This window comes from Lytechinus pictus, chromosome 14 (genome assembly GCF_037042905.1).
Source record: "Lytechinus pictus isolate F3 Inbred chromosome 14, Lp3.0, whole genome shotgun sequence".
In the NCBI taxonomy this organism is placed as follows: domain Eukaryota; kingdom Metazoa; phylum Echinodermata; class Echinoidea; order Temnopleuroida; family Toxopneustidae; genus Lytechinus; species Lytechinus pictus.
Genome location: NC_087258.1, coordinates 4140730 through 4159929, shown reverse-complemented (window position 1 = coordinate 4159929; position 19200 = coordinate 4140730). Strand labels below are relative to the sequence as shown.

The 19200-nt window shown below is 36.7% G+C and overlaps 1 protein-coding gene across 3 annotated transcripts in view; it reads right to left on the bottom strand.

Annotated features, from left to right (window-relative positions):
• LOC129276756 (peroxisome assembly protein 10-B-like) overlaps positions 1-19200 on the bottom strand; it is a 28869-nt gene extending 9669 nt beyond the window's left edge. Inside the window, exons 1-6 of one of the 3 annotated variants that reach the window (XM_064109681.1) lie at positions 19118-19200; positions 10554-10679; positions 6622-6702; positions 5770-5846; positions 3962-4213; positions 322-2200 (exon numbers count right to left, since the gene is read on the bottom strand). In XM_064109681.1, coding sequence (XP_063965751.1) covers positions 1775-2200; positions 3962-4213; positions 5770-5846; positions 6622-6702; positions 10554-10668 — 951 coding nt within the window. In that variant the 5' untranslated portion in view covers positions 10669-10679; positions 19118-19200 and the 3' untranslated portion in view covers positions 322-1774. Of the gene's footprint in view, positions 1-321; positions 2201-3961; positions 4214-5769; positions 5847-6621; positions 6703-8484; positions 8684-10553; positions 10680-19117 lie in introns of those variants that run through there. The other 2 variants (XM_064109683.1, XM_064109682.1) reach the window with 2 other exon arrangements.

The window sequence follows — 19200 nt, the reverse complement described above, 5'->3', positions numbered from 1 at the left end:
CCCCCCCCCAGAAAAAAATGGACATCAACAAGACAAACTATAACACCTGGGGTACCCCCCCCCCAAGATTTCTGTGTCTGCCACTGACATGTACTTAATGTGTTTTCTAAACAAACTAATCAAATATGAATAGGAATCAAATGGGGACATATTAGTTTCTATTCAAATTCTCAGAATTGAAGAGAATCTGAAGGAAAAAGATGAATAGAATCTATTCTAAATAAGAATAGAAACAAATATGTCCCCATTTGATTCCAATTTAGATTGGTTTGCTTTTAGAGTGTTATAATACAGAAATAATAGGATAGACCCTTAGCTGAATTCTTGATGTTTTTTCTTCTTTTTATTCATTATCGGAGGCATGTTGTATTTAACATATACACAGAAAATACCTAACAATTTTGAACTAAAAGTGGTTAGAGAAGAAAAAACGACATATATGTACAAAACAGCTATTTCATAGTGGTTGAATACAATCCAATATAATCACATAGCTAAAGAGATAATGACCACTTGCGCCTGCCCCCAAGCAATTACTACTTATCCACATGGGTTTGAAGATAAATCATGTTTATCTGGTATTGTTTTATATACATTATACATTTACCTCTGTAACCTTTGTTTGAAATTCCTCTCCAAATGAATACTTGTTAGCACATTGAATACAAGAAGCAAATAGTACAAGATATTATGATAAAAGAACTACAAATAGGTAATGTTTCATGTGTATTAACCTCTGTGTCCTTTGACCTACATAACCCTAAACAAAATTAATTCATCTTCCCATGATGAGGCATGCTGGTGTCAAGTTTAAAGTGCATCTTTTAAGATTAATGATTGATATAAATTATCGCATTGATGAAATAGCAAGAAAGTCACATGGACAACAAGAAAAAAAATAATGCTTCTGGCACTATATTTGCTTGAAAAAATAACAATACAACTGCATTTTACCTCAAATGAAATAACATAACACAAAACTGGCTTTTGAATGGGCACAGGATAAGATGGTTAAAATGTGTTCATCACTTGTAGATCATATAGGCAAATGAATTTGAATTTGAATATTCGGTTTTAAAACACTTAAACTTATGTCAGTCATAACAGGGAAGAAACACAAGATGAAAAGAAGATTGCAGTGTGCTATGCTACTGGTCAGATGCATTGCTATGTCAGTGCATACATTAACCTCTGCTATGCATACCTTAAGCCCCCAGCTATGGTTGACAATAACATAAACCCAGTCTTACTGTATCCATGGATTGGGAAAGAGACTGATACAAAGAAGAAAAAAAAATCATTCTAATTAATTGACAATCTTCTGGCCCTGATAATCTTATCTGCCATAGGCCTACCTTAAATTTACTACTTTTTCATCACTCTGTATAGTAAAATATGAAACAAATGACTTGGTGAAATAAAAGCATATTATTAAAAAAAAAAAAGATTATTCATTACAAAAAGGCCAACCATCTACTTTAAAATGGATTATAAAAAAATAACAGATTTGCATTTTCTCAATAGTCTATTATGAATGATTAACATAAATTAATAATTAAAAAGGAAAAACAAAGAGAAATGTCCAAGAGAGAAAACTCTATTCTTGATAACTGTTTTACATTACAAAACAGAGGCTACATAACATTTTCAATCATGAGGGCGGGGGTTGGGGGGGGGGGGGGTCATTGACTAACCGAATGAATGAGTTCATTTGAGGCTCTGTTTACACCTGTGGAATATCATTAACAGTGGTTGAAGAAATGCATAAAAAAAGTTACCTAACATACTGAACAAGAGCATCACGCACTACAGATGCTGATGGTGCAGGCCTTTGATTTGGCAAAGGACAAGGTGGCTGAAACTCTCGTAATTCATGAGCAACATCAAGCCACTCGTCATCTGGCTCATCGGACTGCATCTGACAAAGGTTATGCAAGGTACAACACGCTCCAACAATATTAGTTACGTTCTCAAGAGCGCTGTCATTGCGCTTCAATAAGCATCTCCATCGCCCCTTCAGTCTACCAAAACTACCTTCGATGACCATTCTCGCCCTGCTGAGCCTGTAGTTAAAGTTAGTCTGATCTTCAGTCAGACGACCATTATCGGCAAAACCTTTCATTAGCCATGGCAGCAGTGGGTAGGCAGGGTCCCCAAGTATCATCAGCGGAACATCTTGGCCATTGATGTTTCTTGTCATCTGGTCAAAAACAATGTATTGAAAATGATAATAATGAAATATAATCATTTAATAATATTAATAACATCAATACTAAGTAGAGGTCTATTTTAATATCATGAAGATGTTTAGAAAAATATATATTAAAATTAATTCATTAAAATACACATTGATCATGCTGATGAACATGCAGGCCCGTAGCCAGGGGGGGGGGGGGGGCACGTGCCCCCCCCCCCCAAGATCACACACCCATCCTTATAGACCCCTCCCCAGGACGTTGATCAATTACATGTATGTGCCCCCCAAACATCAAACACTGGCTATGGCCCTGCTGATGAAATATCAAAATCACACAAACCTCAGTGTTTTTAGATGAATAGGTGGAGCAAACTAATGGTAGCCTATTATTACTTATGAAATTTTAAAAGAAGATCTACCCTTATTCTAGGCTTGATTTCTCTAGGTTTATTTATTGTTTTAAATCCTTTGTTTATATTATCCCTTTAAAAAAATGAAATGTGCATGTTACTATTGACTTGTAGATCTATGAGATTTTAAATGATTGTAGTCTATCATAATCTTTTGTGGCTTAAATCTTTAATAATAAAATGAAATTTAATTCAAGTTTTATAAATTAGATTTAAAAGTAAACGTACATTTGGAAGCAGTTCTCCATTTTCCGCTCTTCGGTGAAAAGAAGAGTTTGCCAGCACCCGGGCATCGTGGCAGCGTCCTGGCCATCCTACCATGATATCTGTGAACATGTACTTATGGTCACAAACTGCCTGGAGAATGACAGAGTACCATCCCTTTCGATTATGATAATCAGCATGGTAATTAACAGGTCCAATTATAGGGATATGGGTTCCATCAATGGCACCTGCAACTTGGGGAAACCCCATGTCCTCGAACCCCTGAACAGTTGCCCGTAATCTATCTCCAGAAGGAAAGGTAATATATCTTCTCATTAGTTCTTGTACAATTACAAGGCAGGTGTCGTTGACGATGACATTGGCGGTACATCTCGCTACCCCAAAAAGATGCCCGATTGTTCGATACTCGCAGTTTGTGGATAAACGCCACAGAGTTATGGCAACTCTCTTTCTGACACAAACTGCTTTACGCCATCGTGTGTTTTGGCGACGAATAGCCGGTGCTAGCTCACCACACAGAAAATCAAATGTCGACTTGTTCACACGGAAATTTTCACGAAAATCTCTTGCCGTGAATCTCCCTTCCACTATCCTCTCCCAGAAATGTCCAGATCGCTCCTTCATCCACACACTCCTTTCCACGGTGCAGGCAAACGTTATAGCACATAACAAAAAATAGTACCGTACTCGCCGACGACGTGCTTCAAACTCCCGGAATCGCCTTTTTTGAGCACGTCGAAATTCCCTCCTTCGATCAGAAATAATAGTTACGATATTCTTAACCTTCATAATGCAATTATATAAACAAAATATGGAGGTAAGATATGTGTACGGATCGGTCGCGATGTCGATGAGATCCAATGCAATTAAAAAGACCTGCAAACCGCGCGAAAATATTAAGCGTTTGTTTACATGAAGTGCGCCCCAACGTCAGCTCGTGAAAAGGCGACGTGAGGCCGGCCTATGTGTAGACGCAAAATTGCGGGCCCGAGACTATGTGTAACAGGGGTTTGATGATTTTGAGGCGGCTTCAAATTGCAGGCGTGAGGCCGCCTCCGGGGCCGGCTTTGAAAGCCGACGCATGTGTAACAGGGGTCTTAGGGCAGTATGAAACAAAACAAAAACTCACATATTGCACTCCGGAAAATCTCTTGGCGATGTGATAGAAGAGCCCTCGTAGGTAGAAAACAGCCATGTGGATACGATTGAGGAAGGTCAATGCACGCCTGACGGAGGGCAACCAAAGACGTAGCCGGTTGTTGACATCATCAGAGAGGTTGGGTATCCTGTAGCCTGCTTCAAGGTGGTAGGAGAGCCGGGTCAAGGTCTTGTCCAGGAGATAGGGGGCACCAATGTGAAGAGCTACTAGAGCTAAACGTCTCTGTAAGGACGGCCAGATGGAATTCAATTCAGCAATTGAAAAAGACATTAGAAATATATATCTTTTTTTTTTATTGTTGAGTACCATAGTCAAATTTTGCCACAAGTATGTAAAACAAATAAGCTCCATGATCCATTGTTAAGCTTTAGGATAATGGGTCCAGACCATCAGAAAAATACCACGGTTCGCTATACATAAAATAATTCTTAGATAGTTTTTAGATAGTTAAAAACTGAATCTTAGCTTATATTCTCTGCTTCAAAGTGATGCACACATGTAGCTCATTAACATTATAAGATCCTACTCAAACACAAAGAGAAGGCTATTTACTATGAAGAATGTTTATTTCTTAGAATTACAGGATTACAGTTAGAGTATTGAAGCACTACCGCAATACAGAATTTTGCTGAAAGGAGTCATCAAATTACCCCAAAGTTGCAGTATTAAGAAAGCATATCCTGGTCATTGTTATGCAAGAGATTAGCCTGGTTCAATTTTTTAAGGAGTGGTCAATGTCAGAGAGAGTCTTACATCATTAGAGAGAAAAAAAAATACAGCTACATAAACTTACATTTTTTTTAAAGTTCCATGAAAAATTTCAAAGCATTTTCATTAAATATCGAATAGAAAAGTGGATGTTTGCAGAGAAATATAAAAACCTGACAACCGAGATCTCAGAGAGACAAACAAACAACAAGATAGAGAGAAAAAGAAAGAGAACAGGGAGAGAAAAGGTTGGTCTCTTTTCTGTCAAGTAGTGATTGTATAAATCACTAAATACATGTAGTCTAGATTTCATAATGTATACAGTCCCAATATAAGAACCATAACTTTTATGTCAAGAACCCCCTTCTAACCGCCCTTTCATATGGTACCAAAATCGTAATTTGAATGATTCCAGTGAAAAATAATTCTAATGCCGAATTTTTAGGACGTTTGAAACCTAACTAGAATCACAAACGCTTATCACAATCACGAGTTCAAATTCTACCCCGGAGGTGAATCCCAGTTAAGTTTCACTTAAATTACAGTAAAAATTTTACGTCTGGAAGGGTTGACCTCCAAAACATCTTTTGAGGGGCAGAGCTTACGTGACCTTTCAAGCACTTCCGTAGATAATACAATTGTCATGCACTCATCATAGTTTCTTTTTTGCAACGCAGTGCTTTGATTGGGTTTGATTTACAAGTCATCAAGGACACAATACCACCTTTGCTTAGGAATTTGAATTCAAATCACAGTTTGAGTGAACATGTGAATGGAACAATGATTCTAAAGACAAATTGCATTCATCATTTATGATGATTCAAGATTCTCGTGTGAAAAGGCACCAAGAACCATTCATTTTATGTTCATACCCACCTTCTAAGAACCCTATTCACTGATTTAATCTCAACTAATAAAACCTTTATTGTTAATAGTAATGACAGCCCCTAATCATATAACAAAGAACTACTTCTCCCTTCCCAATAATTAACCCCCTTTTGTCCCCCCCCCCCCTTGGATAAAAATTTGTATTGAAGCTTGATTATATAATAATAAACAACACTACTCACCTGCAATGATGGAATGGCTCTCCTAGTATTATCCACTTGAAGTATATTCACATACTCTTCACCAAGGGTTTGAAAGCCTAGAACAAAGAAAAGAGTAAAATATTTGGGGGATCAGCAAAATGAAAATGCTGCATTAACACTTCATCCAAACTCATACCTACCAAACACAGATTTTATTCGAACCACTGTCTGTGCATGGGGTAAAGCTATTACAAGCTTGAAATTATAATTTGCTTTCAGTGCCAAATGTAGAAGTTGAGTAGAAATGGTTTATTGAAAAAAAAATCATTTGCGGCCCAAAGACCGAATCACAGATTTTCAAACATAAAAGGAATTACATTGTATACAAATGCAATATGCAACATAGTGAAAAATGAAAGAATATTAACTGAAATCAAAATCATTAAATATTTCAAAGTACATAAAAATAGTAATCACATGCTTGAGGTAAATTATATATTTTAAGTTTTAATGAAGACAATCACCAATGTACTGTATTTTTATAATTATTATTATGACCATATAATCTTACATTTTCATCATTATCATTATCAATATATTACTATTATTTTTATCATCCATATTATTATTATCCCCCAAAAATATAAGTATTGCACATAAAGAAGCTCATGCTTAAGATAACACTCATCAAAAAATAAAAGGAAATATTCTATCATATACCAGTAAATGCACTGATTAAACTGTAGGTAATTTTAAGTCGTATCAACTGACAAAAATAATATATATATGTATATTTTTTTTCCTGGGGGGGGGGGCATTAAGGTATAATGCGCCCATAGTAAACATATTTTCCTTCAGCTTGTGTGGGATAAATAAGAAAAGAAAAAATACCTGCTACTGTGGTTAGTCCAAAGTACAACACATCAGAGACAACATCCAGCTCCTTTCTCCATCTCACCCAAAATCTTGCACCTAAACACAGAAAAAAAGTACAAATAATGGAGACAGAAATAAATACATAACACTTTCAATGTCTGGGGATGATCAAATAATGCTGGAATAGCAGGATCGTGTGAAATCTTTGCATATTAGCACGCTGCTTTTACTTTCAGCAACTTCAAGTAGTATTCGAACTGTAAGAATAATGAAATGTTCAAAAAACAAAATCAAGAATTCATATTTTATAGTTCGAAAAAGAAATCAGAAACAAAAATTGTCCAAATACTTGTTTTGCCCAATTGATTGTGGGCCTGGCAGCCACTGTGCAGGACCAGCTCAAACTCGTACCATCCTACTTCTTATGTATTAAAGCCTCATGTCCTTGCTCTTGCCTCATGTCCAGTCTTCTTGGCAGTGTTTGGACCTACATCTACTACATCATATTGAGAACGTTGACTTGCCTGCATTCGTCTTAAATGATTTCACTAGAAATGACCCCCTCATCCTCGCATCCTCTCACACTCCCTGCCCTCCTCCTCTGCTTCCTCGTTGACCAGTGAAAAAAATACACGGGGGCGGCGGGCGAATTCGCCCCGGAAATGCCTAAAGTCGCCCTCGAAATCACCCAAAATCATGCTTTCGGGGGCGACATAAAATCTGAATGTCGCCCCCGAAATTATTGCCGAGTGATAACAACTCAACCAACCACTAGCGCCATATGCTCGAGCTCCGCTTACCATTTAAAAATCATCCAAAATCCACACTCAAAATCATAGCCTTGAAAATAGCGAGGAGTGCAGTTTCAAATTCCGAAGTTGCGTCTTTTTTCCTGTACCACGTATTTCCACACACATGGTACCAGGTATGGAAAAAAAATGAACGCGACGGTCGGGAAACAGTTGCATGTATAGGGGTCAATTATGACTACCACTATGTGCAATTTCCAATGCACATGTTTCCCCTACAGTTATCATATTAATTATAACTTAAAAATCATTTGTTTTATTTTTTTCGGGGATGTGGTAAATATCAGACAATAAATCATCAAACAAAGCTCCATCTATTTTACAAGGCCGGCGGCAGGCACACGCATTGGCGCTTGTATTAGCTAGCCAGTCTGAGCTCTGTCTCTCTGCCAGAGCTCTGGGGGACAATTCGCTCAGTAAAGGCCTCAATGATGGTGATTTTCTGTTTCAGACAGAGTTTACATTTCGGGTATATTATTCAAAACTGCCAATAAAGTTTGATGATTTCTTCATTGTCATGTATATTTAAGTTCTTAATGAATACATTCTCACCAAATTTAGACTCCCCCATAGAGAAATGCAATTTTCATGGAGATCTGCGTTTTCAAAGAACTTCACAAAAAGTTAGGGTATTTGATAAATAATGTGGGCATTTATTACATGTACATGGCCGAGTACAGGGTATTGTACTGGAATAGACTGAGTAGAAATTACATATTGAATTCATTTATATCCAATTCCAACTCACAGTCACACCCACACACACACACACCCACCCACACACACACACACCCACCCACACACCCACCCACACACACACACCTACGATTCTAAGCATGAAAAAAATAACTTACAAAATCATACAATATCAAACAAAAAGTAAAGTGAACAGGTAATCCTCAAAATACAAAAAAGTAGCATTCAAAAAGAGCCCCCGAAATGCAAAAAGTAGCCCCCGAAAGGTAGAAATGGAGCCCCCGAAATTTGACAAAAAATTTAAAATGGAGCCCCCGAAAAAAAAAAATTATTTTTTTCCCTGTCGTTGACATGTCGCTGATTAAAAATCCACCTATGTTGACAGCACCATCTAGAGAGGACCTGAATCCTTTATCACTCTGCGGCTTGCCGCCTATCTCCAAAACCAGAGGAAGGAAATCTACAAGTACAAAACAAGCGTCCATCCTCTCCTGAGTACTCTCTCAACCAAAGTGACCAGTCACATATTTCCTACGTGCTCCCTGTTATCTTGTGATCACTGGACAAAAGAGAGGTGCACCAATGAGGACACAGAGTCCCTGTTTAGGTGGATTAATCCTCTCTTATCCACATAGACCTCTGACCTTTCAATAAAGGTGACCATGAATACCTTAAGTACATTTTAGAGCTGGATTAATTAATCCTTTTTTTATCCACATAGACCCCTGATCTTTATTCACCAGATGTTACTATCAAGATGAGCAACAATGAATAGCTATAGTCCCTATTGAGAGCTGGATAAATTCACTTTTATCCATACAGATTCACTTTTCTTTGCCAGCTGTTAATTTTAAAGTCAAATACAAGGTATTGTCCCATATCATGTCCTGAATGGAGGGCATGTTTAGCATTTGGGTGAATGGAATGGTCTCTTCAATCTTTAATAGAGTTCTTTGGTGTTCTTTTAATCTTCCCCCATATTCCCCCACAAAAGCAATATGTTTATACATATATGAGCTGGTATGTCTGAATAAACAATGGGTCTTTCTTCTTTAGGAATTTGTCTTTAGAATGGACATAACTACTTCTTAGTTTGTTGGGGTCTTTGGGAGCAACACTATTATCATAGACATTGAGTGATCATTTCAAGCATTCCACTGTAAATTTTTTCACCACTGCATTCTCAGTCAATACCTGTACACTGGGCAAAGTTTTTCACAATCTCGTCTCTACAGATGGAAATCAAGATTGTCATCAACAATTTTTTTGTTTTTGTTTGAAGAAGTAAACTTTAACAATTAAAGGCCTTTATGTGGCCCATGATTAAAGACTGTAGTCTGAGGTGACTGTACAGTAAAATTTAGAATTAGCCGAATGTAAAAACTCACAAAAAAAGAATTGCCAAACATATTTTACTCATATATTCCATGTGAGTAAAACAAAATTATAATAAAAACTTGACACCTCACAAATCCTCAGTTCAATATAAAAATATGTCATGAATGCATAATCATATGTGGCTGGAAAGAGTATTTTCCTTCTAAATAATATGATACCATAGTGAAGTGGTACGTCTTCACACTTTGATTATCAGTAGGTACTCTTGGCAGTGATGTAAATTTTGATTTGCACCAAAGTAAGGCATGACTGCAATGAATGGACCCCAGATGCCAATTATGTCATAATCCTACACGAGTTAATAAAAATATTTGCAAATCCCTTTTCCATGAAATTAACTTGAGAATTGATACTCAAAAGTGAATATCAAACAAAATAATGTAAATTACCAAAAAAGTGTTTTGAAATGGATTTTAATGCAACTCTTGCAGGATTATGACATCATTGACATCTGGATTGATTCATTGCAGTCATGCCTTAGATACTTTGGGACAAATCAAATTTACATAACTGCAAAGAATACCTCCTGATCATCCAAGTGTTAACACATACCACATAAATATGGTATCAAATTATTTGGGAGGAGATACTCTTTGAGGCAATGTGTTCATGACATATTTTTTTTCCTTAAATAAGGGATTTTTTAAGGGGGCAAGTTTATTTTGACTCACACACTATAATGGCAGAGGACAAGAATGTCTTTATCATGATGTATTATAGCAGGAAAAGCCAGGAATCCTCCTCTCAAAACACCAAAGGGCAGAACATAAAGATTTGCAATTAGTCCTAATCGTACATGTATGCTTGATTTTTTTCATAATTAATTGTACATTGTAGTCAATGCAATCTCTTGTAAAAAATGTTATACAATAATTGCTTAGTTTTCTGTTACGGGCCCCAGTCAGCCTTTCACAAGGACTTTCTTGTAAGCCCTTTGTCTTCAATGAACTGTTATTATTAGAGATGCGTGAAAGACTCTGCTTGATTCCTGCCGATTCTGAACAAGTGTGATGGGGGAAGGGGTGGCTTTATATAGTGATGTACCTATTAGTGACTGGACGACATCATGGATACCGCCTCTCAGCTGTGTCTGATAAACTTCATCTTTCTGACTGCTTCTGATTATCTCGGCCTGACCTGCTGACTGGAAGGTTGCCATGGCAGGAAAGCCTACAAAGTGAATGAACATAATTGTTGAATATCATTAGGCAGAGCTGCCAACCACACTTGAACAAAAATCCTATTATTTAACCCAAAAAATCCTATTTTTAGACAAAAAATCCTATTCATACCCATCGTGTACTTTCCTATCATACATCTCATTATTTTGCTGTGCCAACTGTAATTTTTACATGTATATTATGTATACGACAGGTTTGAATAGGATTAGGGGGGTAAATTCATAGGTTCGTCATTTTATAGTAACATAATTACATGCATGACTGATAAGTTACCTCATTTGCAATCCTACTGTCTGGAAACATGACCTTAACAAGTTGGGTAAAATGATCTGCCGTTGCAAAGGGCAAGTTATGTTCTATAAAAAAATTCGCCATCAGCGTCTCCGCTCTGATAACAGAAAAATCTGTTTTTGTCCAAAATGTAGCAAGTGTTGTCACGTTTTTCATGGCTTCCACTGCTTGTCGATGCTTCTGCCGACTTAGGTGCAAGCTGATGTCCTTCGCACCGCCATGCGATATCGAGAAGTCACATGCACATGCCGTACATCGAGCGGTGTAATCGTTCTTCTTGCTGGCCACTATGCATGGCCACCTAGTCGTATATTCGGATAGGAATGTTTGTCTCCGTGATGATCCAGATCCTTTCGATGCCATGATGAATATTACAGAATTAACTCTCTTTGTCCGTTGTTCACAATATGATCACAGACACAAACGACGACGGTGCTCAAGACGAGTACGAGGCCGGCCGGAGCATGCGGTATCGTCAGCCAGGCCAGCGCGCTAGTACCGTACCGGTAGCTACACAGTGAATTTAGCTTCGCACCAAAGATGATAAAGCGCCGCGAGATTCGCACACAGTACATGCATAAGCATGCACGCGCGCACACATGAGTCCTGGATTGGCCATGGCTGCGCTAGCGCTGGGAACATCGTACTTGCCTGTTGTGCACACACACAACGTAATACCGCGCTCGCTATATACGAGCGCGGTATTACGTACGTAATGCCAATGAGATATACACACACATAATACACGGATGCACATAGCTATATTTTCGTAAAATCGTATTTTATTTAGAAAAATCGTAGTGTCGTATTTTAAGTGAAAAATCGTACGGAATACGACAAAATCCTACTATTTGGCAGCTCTGATTAGGCCTACACACTCAGGTAAAAGAAGACAGCCTTGCACTCTTACAATTGAAGTCATCAGCTCGAAAGATAACACTCTCTCGAAATATTCTTCTGGAAGATCAACACCTACCCTTGGTGATAGAGCATTTGCATACGCGGCTCCCAATTTATGGAATATACTCCCACACTCTATAAGGGAATCATCCGCAGTTAGTATGTTTAAAATGCATCCGAAGACTTTTCTTTTCAGTAATACTCTATAATTTGCATCATTCATTTTGTTATGCGTAGCAGAATATAGTAGCTGCGCAATATAAATGCTCCTTTATTATTATTACAGGTGACATGGAAATAGATCTCATTGTCAGACAAAGCTCAGCAACAATAAGTGTTCAGGCATGAAGGCGTATTGTCCCGCTTATGTTCACTAGCTTGCATCACATGTTCAAAACCTGTAATTTTATATTTTTGAGGCCCTCTATTGGTGGATAACGATGTAGCCTACAAACTCCAGTATTACTTCAGTATATTATTTTTGGTATCTACATCTAATTTCAAAGACAGTCTCCAGATGAACGTGACCAATTTCTTTTGTTTACATTGGCGGCAGTAGCATTGCATGTACCTTGCCTTGGCAGAAAAACAAAATGTGATAGATTTATAAGTGAATTCCTCATGAAAAATTACGCCTCTCCATGCACTGTCTAGGTCTAGACCCCCCCTCCCTCCAAGCTTACTTACAAAAATAAATCGCTGTCTAGGGACCTAATTTTGATTTCATATTCTTGTTATCATCCCTATACAAACTAAATGACATGCATGCCGTGGAATAGGCACAGGGTTTTTTTTTTGTAATTTTGATGATTGACTTTATGAAAAGTGGTTGGTAATACCACTCACCACCATGCCGTACGGAGTAAGGAATGTATGTCCAGGGGTGGTATTCTGAGGTCATTTAATCTTTAAAATATTTGTTTCATATCTTAAAATGACATTGGTATTCTGAGGTGACATTTTATTAAAATTTTATCTGTGATAAAATTTTATCTTGCATATATCTACATTTAGGCCTGAACTGAAGTAAAAACGATTTGCTACATATCCAACGCAATTACGCAACGTAATTACAACTGCAAAGCAAATGATGTGGTTGCCCCAATGTCACTTTAAAAAAAAATTAAAATAGGGTGGGGGCTAAATCTCTGCAACGTTCATTTCAGCAATATTTCTAGGTGAATTATCTCCAAATTGTGAAATGAAAATTGAAGAAAAAAAATAATTCCTGTAAAATTAACAATTATTTCATAAGACTCTTGACTAATGTTGCCTTTGAAATGATAAGATATTGACATCGATAAAAAGATAGGGGTATCGCCATTTTTTAAAAAGAAATGTCCGTAGAGTCTGTTTAGTAAAGACACGGCAGCGTGCAGGCGTATTTGAAGTCAATAAATCGACGCAATCTCACTCCTTTTTGGCTCTGACACATCTCCTAGTGGAATTGATTTTCATTGGTTGAATGAGACAAGATAGCTGTAAGTATAAAACTGCGTTTCTCATTGGACATACACATGTACTTGTACTCCTGAGACACCCTCGAAATGCACCTTGAGCAGGCTTGCCAGGATAACGTTTTAATACACGGCAGGACTGGTCTTCCACGATTTCCTGGGAACCTTTCTTTCCTTAATTACCTTTTCTAACCGAAAGTTAGACTCACCGTTTCGACAACGAAATGGCAAAAAAAGGGGAAAGCAAATTTGAAATTAAAACAATGATATTGCTTAAAAAAAGGCATGTCTTAGTCTTACTGTGATAAAATGGACTCCAAAACATTGATGACCAAAAAAAATCTATTATGGGGAAGTGATTTCCGCCGGAAATATCGCCGCCAAGATCGCACATGTTCGATCTATCGCAAGAAAATCTGCAATGGCTAAATTCGAGTTCGACACCCTTTCAAATATGGCACTCCCCCAAACATCTGACATATTGGCCCCATTAATTCGTATTTACTGATTTCTATATCTAGTAATAATCAAAATCAGCATTTGCAATTTGCGCAGCTGATTGTAAGTTATTTTCTCATCACGTTATTATTTTGGGGTTTGGAGCGCGATTTAAAATTGATTGCAGTGCACAACTTTAAGTGCCCGATATTTGAAAACTGCGTCCGATATTTGGCAAAAACCAAGCTTCTAAGTTCTAGTAGTAGTAAGTAAATGATTTCCATTTACCTTATTCAATTCTTTTTTTTTATGACATTTCAACATTTGTAGTACGGAAATAGTCTTCACACATGATTTTTATTTGATTCAATGATTGCATTTTTTGTTTTGGTCCAATTATGCTTAGGACAAAAGTGTCTGATATTTGCGCATTTTATTAGTCTAGATCTAGACCTAAAAATGAAATCGATAGCGTAGAAATGTCGGAAATGAAGTTTTATCCTATTTACATGATTTATTTTTAGGGTAGGGCTAGATCTTTTAAAATTCAAGTAGAATTAGAAATCTCGGCCCGGGGGCAAAAGTTTCAGTTTTTTTTTATTTTGGCAGTACATGCAGATGAATGGAATCCCTGGCTTTGTGGAGAGTAAGCACAAACGTAAGTAAATTATTTTTTACTCTCTAGAAGCCTCCTGGGGCCTGTTGCATGAAAGGGTCTTTTGTAGAACCATTCTACGTAAGAACGAGATATCGCTCAACTGTTTCACAATGCCGATTTGGGCGATACGAAGAATGGTCCTTGGAAAGACACCTCCAGACATGTCCTACGTAGGCATGATCTTCTTTGCACACTGCCCGCCACCGTCGGCATTGAGAGAAAATGCGTTTACGGCAAGCCACACTGACATATCACCTTTAAAAAATTTTTGGGGTTGCACACTGATGCATTTTATCTGGGATGGCGCCAAGTTATTTTTTATATATGGGGGCTAGTTGTCATCAATTCCAGGTCGTCTTTTTGCACGGCAAGACAACCAAAAACAGATGTCATTTTAACTTCTCCGGGCATTATGTCCGGGGTAATGTAGGCCCAAATATTTTTTTTAATGTTTTCTTTTATTCTCCGTCCTATCCCCAGACCATTTCCATTATTTTTTTTTGAAATATCGAAATGGGTGGCACTATCTCTCTGACCCCTCATGCTTTCTCATTATAGATAATTAAACAACATGAAAACAAATTTCTTTAAAAGAAATTAAGGTAAAAAATGAGTTTATAACTTTAAGCAAAAAAAAAAAACATGATACAAAACTAAAATGTTAAACTTGGTAAATCATTTATTTATTTTTATTTCATTTTCATTAGAATTATTTTTTTTGCTGAGATTAATTTTAATCAATAAAAATTAATTGTCAGATTTGGGCTAACTTGAGATGTGAAACAGTGAAACAAAACAAAAAATCTGCAGTAACAAAATAGCTAATTGAATTTAAGATACAGATTAGGCCTATAGCTTACGAATCCATCACAATTATTACAAATGAAGATAAGCTAGTTCATTGAAGAAAAGATTATGGAAAATCCATACGAAGAGGCGCATTTTAAATCGTAGGGTAGGCCCCTTTCGGCCCCTATGTAATGTTAAAGCAATAATGTAGTCTCTACTCCTCAACTTTGAAATGTTGAACATACATTTTTTATATTCTTAAACCTTATATTCTTATATAAGCTTCCATAAATTAAGTGATCAACTTAAGATGACCAGCATTTATGATCATTGTAATATTTAGCATTATTTCTGTAAATAGTATTTTTTCCATTGCGGATTACACACCTTTTTTATGTTTTAATTGTTATTGAAAAGCACTACTTTATCCACTTGGACATGTTTGCAGTAATTTTCATATTTTCCTTGTCTTCGGTTACTCATCATGCAACTGAGGTATGTTTATACTCTAAACACTAACATTTGTATTCCTTGCATTATATCTGACAAATGAAATAAATAAATTAGACTTTTCACAGGCAGCCTCTCATATTTTCCTTTTTAGTCTCATACAATCAGACACTGTTGATTTCTTTACTCCATTCAAACCCTATTTTTACCTCAACATATAACATATTAACGCACAATTTGCAAAATCATCATTATATACAAGGCTCGACATTAGCGGTGGCCCCGTGGCCCGGGGCCACCAGAAATTCACCTTGGGCAGTTTTGGTGGCCCGAATCGGGCAACCAATAATTTTCAAAGTAGCACCATTTTCCCCCCGATTTTGCACGCATTTATCAACTTTCTAAAGTTCAAATTGCAACCCAGTGCGTCATGCGCCCTTTTTGTTGATCTACACACAAATACACACACACAAAGTTTGCATATTAGGCCTACAGCTATAGCATACAGTAGCTATTATCCAGCCAGCCGCGCCGGCAGGCTGGCGTGAGCTTTACATGAAGCCACTGCATACAGCTGTGCTCTAGATCTAGCTCAGCCTATTCAGACTCCGGGAGCTGCGATAAAAAATGTTGCTGCTAAGAAATCTTCCACAGAACTTTGAAAATCTGAGTCAAAGTCACATTTTACACCAATGAAATGACATTCTACAGTCTATATTACGAAAATTTGGTGTACCCTGATTATTTGCAAGCATTAAGAAGAGGAATTATGACCTCTCTTTTGACTACAAAAGACCGATTTCCAAATGAATTAATACACATAAAAACACATAGGCAAGTACATCACAGTCCCACGTGTGCATTTGTATGTATGTTGATACTTGGTTTCTTTCGAAGCTGTGTCTTTTCTAGCCAAAAATAAACAGACAGTTTCTTTCTTTCTTGTTTATAAATGACTTCTTAAACCACTCTTGAGAAAGTAAATACTCTGGGAAGGCATTTCATTGATATGAAGTGTGAATTTTGCCAACATTTTGGCAAATATAGGGAAGGACTTTTCTCACACTTTTTTTCCAGATATAACTTTTGCCGTTTTCTAATTTTTTTTCTTTTATTTTTTTTAAAGTGGTTAAACCATTTATACCCCTTCCCATTGAATATGCCTGATTAAAAAATATGTTTCTACTGAAAATAAAATAATACAAACTAAAGGATATAGAAATAGAAATGTGCCATTCCCAGAAGGTAAGTGAAAATTATTTGCTTGGCTTTTAAATATATTCCAGTCAGAATAGACTGTTGCCACAGCTGTTAAAAATATTCGTAATGGCTTCTTAATTTTCCCCTTTTCCCCATGTTTATATTAATTTTGTTTCATTCATTTTTCTTTCACTTTCTTTTCTTTTTTTTCTCTCTAAATTTTTCTTTTCTTTTTTTCCCTGTTCTTTCTTCATTTTCTTTCTTTTGTTTTATTTCACTTATTTCTTTTATCCTTTTTGTTTTCTTTTTGTAATATACTTTTTGAAAATTATTTTCACTTGTTTCCCCCTTTTATGCATTGTTCTAATTTTGCAGCATATTTTTCTGTGATTTTCTCCAGCTATAATATGCTGCAAAAGAGAAAACAGAAATAAACTGGATTTGGGGCCTGCATAATCTAGGTTTTAGGATTCAAAGAGGAAGAAATGAAAAACCATTGTTTTGTACATCTATCTGAGTTTGCTATGCACTAATTATTTACTTTACCATTATGAGTGTGTGTCTATACGGAGATTTTTAAAAAAGTCCACACAACCTGCGAACAATAAAATTCATTTATCCTCTTTCTATCATTTCATTTTTACGATAGAAACAATTCATATTTTACCACAAGCCAATTAGCAAAGTAAAATAACAGCAAACAAGGTTTACATACAAGATGATAAAGTGAAAGTAACTTAGTGGTAGTGGCTGCAGAATTAATATTTCAGAAGTTTGTTTTATTAATTTTTAATGTGTTTCTTTATATTTTTTGGGCCACCAAACTTTAATATCGGGCCACCAAAAAAAATTATTTGATGGTTTTGGTGGCCCAAACGGGCCACCACCAAAAAAAGTTAATGTGGAGCCTTGTTATATATATGTATTTTATAAAAAATCAGTAAAATAAAAAGACAGTAGGGGGCCTATATTGAACTAATAAAATGTTGAAATTACTTTAATTAATTTTTACGTCGGACAAGGGTGAAATGTGTCTCTGAAAGGACACCGTGTTCTAAATAAGGGAAATAATGAAAATTTCGATTTTATCCAGTTATGTTTGTGAATCTTGAAAGTTTTTTTCTCTTTTTACCTCATAAAGTACGCTCCATACATCAATTCTACAATCAGTAATAAATAAAACATTATTTAATCCCCCGGCATGAGCCAAGGGGGTGTTAATTTGAGGCATGAAAGTTGAAATAAAAATTTGACTTGTTTTAGCCCGATTTAGCACTTGGAAAAAAATTGAATCAATTACAAAGACATGTTCAATCATATCATTATCCTCATAAAGAAATGGGGTCCGTAAATAATGAAATAAAAAATGTTAAATATCAACTGGCGTCATGAAATTGGGAAGTTACATTAATGGCACGATATGGGACTGCCCGCACCGCCGGGCGCTGGGGGAAAACCAGCCCGATTGCTCCACAATCTGGTATCTACTTTATTTGATGTTGCATTAATTTTCATTTCTATACTAGCATGCAAACCTTAGGTGGTCGGTTTGGGGGTTACACAATCATACTCTAAGTGAGGACATACTAGGCTCTTGTTAGACAGCTGGCAGCCGTCTGTTTTGAGGAGTTTTTTAACATTTTTTTTTAAAAGTTCTCCTCATACACAGACGGCTCGCTAGCGTGCAGCCACCATTAGGGGACTTGCAATGCAAAATCCCCCCGTCGGGGCTCTTCAATTTTTGTCTTTAATCAATAAAAATTTTGAAAATTAATGCGACCAAAATGCAAATTGATATTCCCTCTTGGCATTAATTGCCAAGAAACGGAGAAAAATCGAGTTAAAAGGAACAAAAACAGTGACTTACCTCGGCTGTCGCGCAAATTCACTTCCCCGTTTTATCCGATCTTAAGTACATAAACATATGGCCATTGAGTCCCCTGTACAGATCGCGCTAGAACTTCGGTCTCTGTATTTGGTGAGTGAAGCCAACGGAGTTCAGCTGAACAACCAACATAACAGAGACCGAAGCTTTTGGTCTAGGCTCTTGTATGCTTGGAGTTTAACATTCCTTGGTGCGTTGTAGAGGTTGCGACGTAGCCGTAGGAAGCCGATGATGCTACTTGTCTGTTCCATTTCAGGTTATCTGATAAGGTAACTCCTAACTCTTCATAATATAAAGAATCCTACTGATCTATTAAAATTACAAAATTATAAAAATAAAGGTGAAAAAAGTTGACTTACCGACAGAACCTCCTGTCAAAATTCCCTCGTGGAAGTCTATGGAGGATCACCAACCAAGTACCAAGAAAACTGGTCCAGATCTG